Source organism: Buceros rhinoceros, unplaced genomic scaffold, assembly GCF_000710305.1.
Source record: "Buceros rhinoceros silvestris isolate BGI_N320 unplaced genomic scaffold, ASM71030v1 scaffold22993, whole genome shotgun sequence".
In the NCBI taxonomy this organism is placed as follows: domain Eukaryota; kingdom Metazoa; phylum Chordata; class Aves; order Bucerotiformes; family Bucerotidae; genus Buceros; species Buceros rhinoceros.
Window position 1 is genome coordinate 1,890 of NW_010404538.1, and position 10,715 is coordinate 12,604.

The 10,715-nt window shown below is 53.9% G+C and overlaps 1 protein-coding gene across 1 annotated transcript in view; it reads right to left on the reverse strand.

The window, feature by feature from the left end:
- The window catches only part of ZNF598 (zinc finger protein 598), a gene marked incomplete at its 5' end in the record, with an annotated part of 11,046 nt that extends 869 nt beyond the window's left edge, over positions 1 to 10,177 (reverse strand). Inside the window, 9 exons of the mRNA XM_010133425.1 lie at positions 932 to 1,067; positions 1,698 to 2,461; positions 3,053 to 3,125; positions 4,148 to 4,329; positions 5,317 to 5,434; positions 6,108 to 6,325; positions 6,823 to 7,034; positions 8,726 to 8,855; positions 10,065 to 10,177. Of these exons, the coding sequence (XP_010131727.1) occupies positions 932 to 1,067; positions 1,698 to 2,461; positions 3,053 to 3,125; positions 4,148 to 4,329; positions 5,317 to 5,434; positions 6,108 to 6,325; positions 6,823 to 7,034; positions 8,726 to 8,855; positions 10,065 to 10,177 (1,946 nt within the window). The remainder of the gene's footprint in view (positions 1 to 931; positions 1,068 to 1,697; positions 2,462 to 3,052; positions 3,126 to 4,147; positions 4,330 to 5,316; positions 5,435 to 6,107; positions 6,326 to 6,822; positions 7,035 to 8,725; positions 8,856 to 10,064) is intronic.
- Between the last annotated feature and the right edge of the window lie 538 nt (positions 10,178 to 10,715).

The following is a 10,715-nucleotide window of genomic DNA, read 5'->3' on the forward strand; positions in this document are numbered from 1 at the left end:
CCCCCCCCCCCACCCCCCCCGCCACAGGACGGCAGGACGTGTCCTGGAGGATTACAGACCCCACCTGTACAGAGCACTTAAACCCATAGAGTAGAACCTTCGAATCCCAGAATGGTTCAGGTTTCCTCCCAGCTGCTCGAGTCCCCCCGTTCCCCAGCACCGCCAGGTCCCCACTGCCCCCTGTCCCTCAGCAGCACCTGCACACGGCTGGGAAACCCCTCCAGGGATGGGGACTGCACCACTGCCCTGGGCAGCCTGGGACAGGCTGGGACAACCCCAACGGGACAGAAATGGCTCCTCAGGGACACCCTCAACCTCCCCTAGAGCAACTGGAGGCCAGTTCCTCTGGTCCTGTCGGTTGTTCCTGGGGAGCAGAGACCGACCCCCCCTCGCTGCACCCTCCTGTCAGGGAGTTGTCAGAGCCAGAAGGTCTCCCCGGAGCCTCCTCTGCTCCAGGCTCAACCCCCCCAGGTCCCTCAGTCTCTCCTCAGCGCATTGTGCTCCAGCCCCTGCCCCAGCTCCGCTGCCCTGCTCTGGACACGCTCCAGCCCCTCAATGTCCTTCTGGCAGTGAGGGGACAAACTGAACCCAGGATTCGAGGTGTGGCCTCCCCAGTGTCCCCATACAGGGGGCTGATCCCTGCCCTGCTCCTGCTGGCCACAGCAAGCGGGGACAAGCCAGGATGCCGCTGGTCTCTCGGCCCCCCGGGCACGCTGCATCCACACAACACTTGTGCTTTATTTCACATAGTCTCCTGAGTCCAGCCCACAACGGCCACGGTGTCCCCAGCAGGAACCATTGCTGGATGCCCTCCGCATCCACACCCGTTGGGAATAACCCCCTCAGGGCGTCTCACGCGGTGTTTGAACCCCGTCTGACGTAACCAAGGTGGACTGGTAAAGTCTCTGTAACTCCCAGGACTGTGACTTACTCTTTCAGAGATGTAGTGACAGGGTCAGTGATCTTGGTGGATGGAATAACAGCAAAGCCTGGCGGGGGTTTGCTGACAGGCACCGACAGCCCCGGAGGCGGGGGAGGACTCTTCAGTAGCACCACAGTGTTAAAGCCTGAAGGAAAGCAGAGAAGGGGCAGAAGTCAGAGCACGTATCTACGGCACCCACGTTCCACCACCCAGAAGGAACAGCAGCGGTCTGACACTCTCCAGAAGTACTAAAAGGAGGAGCCAGCAGCTCAGACCCCTGGAAGAAAACCTGGAACTCAGGTGGAAATCATGTCAGGTCAAGAAGCTCGTCACAGAGCGGCTGATGCTACTCATCAGACCAAGTGCTGTAACTACTCGTTTGCTTTTTCAATAGAAACAATAAAAAGTCCCACTGCAAATTCACACTTTTGCATCAGTAAAGGGAACAGAAGAGACTCCCTTTGCCCGCAGCAGCCTCCAGACTCCACCTTAAGCCCAAAAGCAGACATTTTGTGTCAGCCACGACTCATGGAAGAGCAGTGACTGGTACAGCCCTGCTGTGAGCGGATACCCCTGAGGAGCAGCAGGGTCCCAGCAGTGCCACCGTGGCTGACAGAGGACATTCCAGCCCATCTGTGTCGCCTTTTCACACATCAAAGCCTAACCTGGCACGTGGGGCAGAGATACTGCTCACAGGAGAGCGCTTACACCCTCACCCACACCACAGCTCTCCAAGCCACCCCGAGCAGAGCTGGCTGTGCCCCGCAGCGCTCACCTGGTGGCGGGGGCATCCGAGCAGGTCCTGAGCTCCCGAGAGCTGGGAAGTCTTCCTGAGGTAACGGGCATTTGGGAGTCGCTGGGGGCTTTTTAAGGCCGGGGGGTTCTTTGGGGGTGCTGCAGGTCGCCAATGATTTTTCCACATGGCCGTTCATGACAGCAGTGGCTCTGTCGGGGGCGTGAGGAGCAGAGGACGCAGTTGACGTCTGCTCTGCTTCCGGCAGCTTCTCAGCCGATGCCCGGGGAAATGACGTCTCGTGTAAGAGGTGCGGGGACGATGGCCGCTGCTTCTCAACCCCCATCTTCTTCTTTTTGCTCACTTTCGTGAAAGTTTGTGAGGTAGAAGCTGCCAGCAAGGATGAGACGTCAAACATTGTTGGGGTGTTTCTGATCTCCTGGGTTGTCAAGCCGCTACCGCTGTCTTCCTCGTCTGACTGGGAGAGTTTATTGCTCTTCTTGCTTCCTTTAGTGCTGCTCAAGGAGACTGGTTTTTTGGCTACCTGGTTGATGCAGGGGTTGCTGATGGCTTTGACCACACTTTTACTGGAACCGTTGTTCCACGCAGACGTGATGTTAGTCACTGTTTTACTGTTTGGTCGCATTTTGGACACCAGAGCCGGAAAATCCTCCTCTTGGAAAGCTGTTTTCTTCGCCGTCGCCATGTACGTCATGGACATCCCAGGAGGGATGATGGGTGCTGTGGAGGATGACAAGCTTGGGAAATCTTCTTCCTTAAGCTTAACTGTTGCTGGTTGGACAGAGCTGTGAGGAAGGGAAGCACAGCCTGTTACAGTGGCTCCCACCGGAACAACGAGCTCCTGCCTGGCCGCTGCCCTCCTGGTGAGGAAGGGAACCACAGCCTGTTACAGTGGCTCCCACAGGCAGCACGAGCTCCTGCCTGGCCGCTCCCTTCCTCACGCTGTGGCTAACAGGAGGCAAATGCCTTCGAGCTTGTAAACTTTGCCTGGAACGGGGCTCCTCGAAGAGGGTTACCCCAGTACACCTCACTGGAGCTGCCGCACCCTGCAAAGACCCTGTTCTAGTAGTCACCAGTTTCAGGAGATGATGGATTTTAAACTCACCCCATACAGCTCCTTCAAGATCAGCTATCGAGTTAAAAACAGCTGGAATGGAGAACACTGAGAATTTCCCTGAAGCGGCACCACCAGAAGATCAAGCCATGAACTGAGGCAATGACCAACGCTGCTCACGCAGGTGACGAGCACAGGAGCAGCTTGAGCAGAGGGGCCGGGGCAGGGGGGAAGCAGCTGTAGTTTAAGTGATCTGTAAAACGATTTTCTCCAGAAAAGCAGAACTTAAAGTGAGTTTCTAAACCCGCCTTCTTGAACTTACCCTTGCAGAGGTGCCGCTGCTGAGCCGATGGCTGGGAAGTCGTCCTGGCTGAGAGCACCGTTCGCAGATGCTTCTTTGGGAGCACCGGCAAAAAGAGCAAAGACTCGTTTCAGAGGGAAGCTATGAACAGACATGACAGCAGCATTCACAGGTCCTATTTTCAGCAGCTGATGATGTCAGCTGTGACATTCCAAGAGGACAATTTAAATCCACACATCACTGTTTCCTTCAATTATCTGCATTCACCATTACGTCGTTGTACACTGGCAGCAGCACACGGGAAACTCATAACAACGTGAGCAGAACACTAGTGGCTAAGAGCTTTGCGAGGAAACCCTCCAGAGACTGAGGTGCCCTCACGCTTCTACCAAAGCCCAGCACTCAACTGCCTGCACAGGGCTGGGATGTTCAGAGCTCAGTGCTCTGACTGACATATGCCAGGAGAGCTGCTCCTCCGAGCAGCCCATCCCACATCCACCACTCAGCAATGAGCTCCTGCGGACAAAAATCAAACCACAACTCATTCCCGACTGAGATCTGCCTTAAAATCCAAATCCTGTGCTGTGGATGAAGAGGTTCGGGGACAGACTGGTGTCAGCAGAAGCTGGGCAGGCAGCTGGGGGAGGGAACCTTGCCCAGCATCCCCAGCAGAGCTGCACCCAGTAACCAAACGGAGCTCTGGGCAGCTCCCACGTAACAAAAACAAAGAACCCTATTGTAGAACAGTGGAAAATGGATTTGGAGCAAGAGTAACATCAAAACATTGTATATATTTGCCCCGAACTGGACCTGGGTCAGGAAAGTTACAGGTTTGCTTTTGCCAGTTACACTTCTACTGGGAATAACTTGTTCTCCAAAAAGGGGGAACTCAGCTCAAGCATCACCACAGATCAGCTGTCGCTTGCTAGGGCAGGAAACGGCACCTCGCACACACTGACAGTAATTGCAGGGTTCCCTGCAAATCCGTGTTGCCAGATGAAGACCCTGCACAGCTCTGCCCGCGTCCCCCACCCTCTGAGAGCAATGTGTGGTGATCCCCGCTTTCCCCAGCCCCACCGCCCCTCCCCGCGGCTGCGGAGTGGGCCCAGCACTCACCTGCAGCATCGTTCGAAGGCTTTGGCACTCGTTTGGAGCTGAGTGCTTCGCAATCCCTCAGGTCCTCCTTTCTCCCTCTACCGCTGTTATCCTCTCTGTCTTCGACCCGTTTTTTCTCCTCCTGCCGTTTGGCTGCTACAGACGCCCTGACTGCTGCTGCGACGTCTCTGTCTTCTTCCTCCCTACAGGACAGGGCAGATTTTCCTGGTCAACCAGTAAGGATCACAGAGCAGCTTTGTCTCACTCCAGCTCTCACCTCTCTGGTGCCAGCTCTGACTGTCCCTGGTCCTGTGCTGCCACCTGCTGAGAAGGCTCCAACAATCCCACTCCTCCAACCCACCCTGGTGAGACAGGCAACATTCCTTCACCCCCTGGATTTAAAACTTTGACATGTGGCAATAACAAACCAGGCCAGAAGAAACTGGAGTGAACTGGGAGACAGTACCAGGGATGTGTGGGGATGCCTGTCTCTCCTGTCTGTCTGCAGATGTATGAAATCATTGCAGGCCACAGTAATTCCTTGGTTTGTCATGAATCTCAACACATGCACGACCCACATGCCACACCAACACAGAAATGTTCAGAGATGGACGACTTCCCCCCAATGAAAGCACCAGGACTGAACCAGCAAGAAAAGGAACAAAACCAGATGTGCAGCATGGATAAAGCACTTGGGTCTTGTGCGGGTGAAGAGCCACAGAAATGTGAGATTTCATCCCCATACTTAACCCTCTTCTTTCTCCAAAGCACTCAGCCTGGCCCCGCAGAGATCTGTCAGGTCAGTGGAAAGCACAGTCCTTAGAGCAGGAACGTCTCCACTACCAGACCAAGCAGTCCCCTAAACCTGCCAGCACTGGTCAATTCCCTCAGCAAACCCTGTTTCGAGAAGTCAGCACAGAAACAGCTGCTGGGAGTCACTGGAGGTTTCGAGTCTTTCACCCACCAGCTGAAGATTCCTTTGTTTGCTTCCCGTGCTAGCTCCAGGGAGCTGAAACTTCCCACACAGCAATTTCGCGTTGCCCAGCACAGGGTCAGAGCTGGTTCTGCTCACCAGGATTCACTTTGGAAGCTTCCAAATTTTGTCCCCAGTTCCCTTCTCCTGGTCCACCAGAACACTGTTCATTGGTGAGTAAAAACCAACACTGAGCACCGAACGTTGTGCTACTCACCTCTTGTACCGCCAGCTGCCTCTTCTGTTCTGCTGACTCCCTCGGCCGCCCAGTCTGCCCGACCTCCCCTGCCTGTTGTACCTGTCCACCTCTTCGTAGTCGTCTCCACCTATAACACCTACACAGAGGATGGCTCGTCACTCTCATTAGTTCTCTAACCTGGTCAGCACATTATGCCTGAAAAAAGTTAAAATACGCTGGTACAAACAAATCTATCCCAATTTCTCCCTGATCGTCACGTAGCTGTAAGACCTTCAGGACTGCTGCACTAAAAGCCATCCTACAGCAGCTGGATTCCAGGTGTTGTAACCTGTGATGGGAGTTCTGGGTCATTTTGGGTTGAGGCAGAGATCTCTCTACACGCAGGTCCACACAGAAGAAAAGTTCCTCTGTGCGTGGGTCTCTGCAGCTCTGGCCTCGTGCTCCCCGTTCACCAGTACTTTGTATTAACTGTAACAGAATCATTCACCTAACCACAAACTGGAGCAGAAAGTCAGCAGCTTTCCTACAATTAGGCGTCATCATTAAATCCGCACATGGGGGAAAAAAACCGATTCGGGTAGAGAAAGAGCTCTGCATGTCACATGCCCCATCCCCTCGCCCAAAGCCAGCGCTGGAACAGCGTTTGGCTGCCCCGAGCCCTGTCTGACCAAGCCCGGGTTATCTTCATGGACACTCTACACCCCTTGGTAGAGAATTCCTTCCTGGCTCCGAAACGTTCCCCAGATGTTCTTAGCAACCCTCAAAGCAGTAAGAATAATCGTGTCTCTGTGCACCCCACCCACGCTCACCCTCGCTCCTGCGCTGGTGTCTCGGAGCGTAGCTGAACTGCAGGTCGATCTGTCGGTTCTGCCGGGCCTCTGCCCGGCTCTTGCTGTGGCAGGCGGTTTTGTGAGCCTTGTAATCGATCTCCGTGCGGAAGGCGTGGGTGAACTGCTCGCTGCTGCAGCGGCCCTCCTCGCAGAGGAAGTGCTTCTCGCGGAAGTGTTCCCGAAGGTATTCGTAATCGCTGGGAAGAGAAAGAGCCCGAGCTGCACCTTCCCAACCTGCTTTACTAACAGCACGGGGCTGCTCTCACAAGACGAAGGGAGGACAGGCCTGGGCGGTGCTTCCTTTAACCCCAGACAAACCTTCCAGATGAACCCACTCGTGTGCAGAGACCTCAGCGCACGATCCCAGCTGTGGAACTGAACCTGCTGGTTGGTACCGCATCCAGCTGTGCGTAAGGCACCGGGTTCCTCAAAGAGAATCTACTTCTCTCTGCTTGGTACATGAGTTTTGGAGCGTTAGAGCTGCTGTCACGCTGCAGGATGTGACTTCTCATGCTTAACATTAGTGGAGAAAACTCTAGAACATGCACTAGGCAGAAAGCCATTACTTGGGCTGCTGGTTTGAGGCACTCGCCTTCTGTCTTCAAGCGCGACACTCCCCAAAATTCAAAGCAGACCCAAGCACTTTTGCCTCAAAATTTAAGCCACCGCAGGAGGAGTAAACTGCTCCACCCACCTGTAGTATTCCTGCGCGCCATCGGAGTCACAGAAATGGCAGAAGTAGTGATCCCGCCGTAGGTGTTTCAGTAGCTCATCGTTATCCAAGTAACGCTCGTCGCAGAATTTACAGAGGGGGTGCCCGCGGTGGGAGGTGTCGTCGGGGTCCCCGTGGATTCGATGCCGGGCGAGGTCCTTCCGGGAATACCATTTCCGTTCATAGGTGAAGATCTGAAGAAATACATAAATACATGTATTAATTTTTTTGTGAACAAACAGAATAAGCCGGGCTGCGCACAGCTCCTTTGTTTGTAGGAGGACTGGCTTCAGAATGGTGCCATTTGACAACTCGCAGCTAAAACTGTCAGCAAATAGGAAACAAAATTCAAGTAATGGATCTGAATTAAATCTAACTTGCATTTCATTTGAACGTGGAAATGGATCTAATTTTTCCCATCCACTTTTTTTGGTATATAATGATATATACTATCATCACTATTCATGAACACGCGGTGTTTTGCAGACTCGAATGAAACAGCCCCGCAGAGTGGATGTGAGCTGCTGTACCTTCCTCAGAGAGCAGCTGCCCCGAGACAGCCCCACGCTGGGGACACAGCTCAGGGAACACGTTCTGTTCCGCAGGCCAAGCCGCTGCCCTCCCAACAGACAGCTGTTGCGCTAGGAGGGTTCTGAGGTGGCCAAAAAGATCAGCATGGCCTCGAGAACAGAATATTCTTTATTTCTTGCCTAGACGAGGAGCGTGAACTCGTTCTGGGAGCAGGTTCACCCAGCTGGAGCTGAGAAGCTTCTGCGTGTTTAAGAACTTCCTTCTCTGATTCAATATTTACTTGGCTCAGAGAAAACACACACGTATACACGTGTGATGTGTTCTGAAAACATGTGTTCATGCATTGAAATCCCTCCTACAGCACTCTGGAATGCTGGCAGCTGCAAGCAGGGGGCTGGCAGACCTAGAGTCCGTGTAACAATAACTGCTGGCTTTGTCGGACACATAACTCAGGACCACGAGCATGCGCTGGCTCCAGGGAGGGTCCCGCTCGGCTTCCAGGCTGGAAAAGCGAGGCCTGCCTGACCTAACGCCAGCCCTTCTACCTGGAATGTGGGTGGGATTAAAAACAAAACTACTGAAAAGGATGCTGGGGGGGATGGTGGGTGAGTGGTTTGAAGGCTCAGTACGCATTACCTTGTCAGAGAGAGACAACTCAGCTTTCCAGGACCTGTCGTACCTTTAGCAGGTTAAAAACCAGACTTTAAACCAGCCCCAGGTCAGGTCCTACCTGTGTGCACCAAACACAACAGACCCCAACTGCAGAGAACAGGGAGCTCCGTTCTCCAGTCAAGTCAACAAGATACAGGAAATTTGCTCTGAACAAGTGAAGAGGACAACGAAACGTAACTGTATTTCGTTCAACCATCATGGGAGACTCTCATCCTGGACACCACCCAACCGTAAACACTACCTTGACTCTGAGCTAAGAGATAAGCCCATCACGGCGCCTCCTCCTTTCCAGACTGGCACCAGGTATCTCATTCAGTTAGCATGGGTTTAGGAGCTGAAACTAAGTCCTGACAGACATCAAATCTCTGGCATTACAAAGTCTGCCTACGACTCAGGATTAACCTCTGTGGGCCAGTCGGGGTCTGGTGTTACACACGCCATGGCGAGGAACTAACATTCCAGCAGAAGGTTTAATTTAAAATACAACCCACTGAGAGCCACCAGGCCTCCGGCATTGACCCGGTCCTGGGAGAAAGACCAACCAAAGCAACAGGCCTCGCCCCAGGCAGGGAGAGGCAACTGACACGATAAAGCGGTGCTGTTCAGGCAGCCCCAAGCACTCTTGCAGGTGATGCAGGAGGGGACCCTCCTGCCCACACGCTGAAGCATGGCACCCACTCACCTTTAAGTGTTTCACGCAGAGCTTGCAACAGAAGAGCTCATGCTGCTTCCTCATGTGCTGCTCCAGATCTGCAAAGGTGTTGAATGGCTTCAGCTCTGGGCACAGGGAACATTCATGCTGCAGCAGCTTCCTGCGGGACAAGAAGGAATTCCTTGGTTCCCTCTCAGCAGCCTGAAACCGTTATCAACCCTGCAACGTTCCGCCCGGGGCAGAAGGCTGAGGTTTCACAGCTCCCCCAGCAGTGAGGTTAACGTCCTGCTTACTCCAAGAACACTCTGTCCTCTGTCAGGAAGAGCCCAGTTACACAGAGGCTGACAGGAAGAGATGAGCTGAACACTTGTGGTGTGAGAAACGCGCTGCCACTGTCACATTCAGAGTGGACTGTAACACGTCCCTGCCACAGAGCCCTCGTTTACCGAGGAGCCAGCTCAGATACCAACATTCACACCCCACGCAGCTACACTTTCGGCTGTCAGGAACTGGGGAGTGATAAAGAACTGCAGTAGCAAAGGAGGGGGGAAAAAATAATCAAATACCCCCCCCACAGCGGCTCCCAACCAGAGCTGCAGGCATGGCACTGGTATCACGGAGACCCCGTGCCCTCACGCTTGGCTGTTGCTCATGGAGCTGATCAAGAGCAGCTTCTGCTCACCGAACCCAGCACCCAGTTCCGCAAATAAGGGGCCATGAAAAATCCTAAGTGCGTCATCAGCAAAGGCACATTCTTCACCCAAATCTGGCTGGATATAATGCACGAGGCTCCAAGAACAGGCACCGCTGCTGCACAGCTTCGTCTTTTCACGCTCTTCTTCCTTTTAGCAGCTTTTAGTTTCCTTCCAGCATCCCAGTTATGTACATTATGAAAAATAGTTTTACGATGTCATACTGCAGCCACATTTTTTACCCTGCATTGGGGTTTTCTCACTTTGCCCTTTTCCTCTTCCATTTAGCACCAAGATCTTTGCAGGCAGACCAGGTCACTCTTTTTTCCTACAACGCTTGGTGCCACTGGGTTTGATGAGCACAGCGATAAACACAGTTCTAACAGTAACTCAGCCTTCACCAGCGTCCACGGCAGCCATGAGGAACAAGAGGCCTTGTGGCAAGTTTGCCAGAGAAGCAAAAAGCAACTTCTACTGCCAGAGTTTCTGTGCAACACATGGGTGAACGCCTTGCTCCAGCCTGGAGGAGCTGCTCCCTTTGCTGTCCACCCCAGGCCCACATCCCACCACAGCCATGAACCCACCCTGTTCCACTACAGCAGGTGCTTCCTGCCACGTAACACAGGTGAGAACACGCTGCTTGAGGGATACGCCGCGGGAAGGATCCCAGTGCTTACCTGTACAGCGCATAAACATCCCCATCCGTAAAATAAATGTCGTATTTCTTCTCATGCTGCAGCTGGTTAAGTGCTATTGCTGCGAAAGACGTGAGCTTGCGGCCGAAGACAACCTGCAGGAACAGAACCATCAGCGAGAGCCTGCTGAGGCCCTGCGGAGGCTTTGGGATCCCAGAGAAACCTCTCTGTTTGGTGCAGAACTCCCTGCAGCCTGGACGGCACTTGTGGAGCCTTGTGCCAGCCCCAGCTGCTTGTCACTGCCCCTGGTTCCTGCCCCCGCTGTCAGCAAAGCCACCACCACTCCTTATCAACGTCCAGACGGGGGTGGGTCAGACTAGGCTGGTCTTTGGATTTTGAACTAGGTCAGGAAACTCTTCCCTGTGGTTTTGCCACCACAGCCCCGCTAAGACCGACTGTCCTCCGCCGATCCAACCCCTCTGCAGCAAAGGCCCTGCACTCTGCTCCCTCCTGGCAGGAGAGCAGAAACCCACAGTCTGTTAGCGAGAGGTGACGGTACCCAGAGCCTGGCCAGAAGCCGCTGCTTCTTCTTCCCTCAGCTACCAGTAAGGTGAGAACCAAACCACTCCGCTGCTTCCCAAATGGCTGCTGCCACGCGCCCCTCCCAAGGGAAACCGCCTGCCCTTGGCTGCC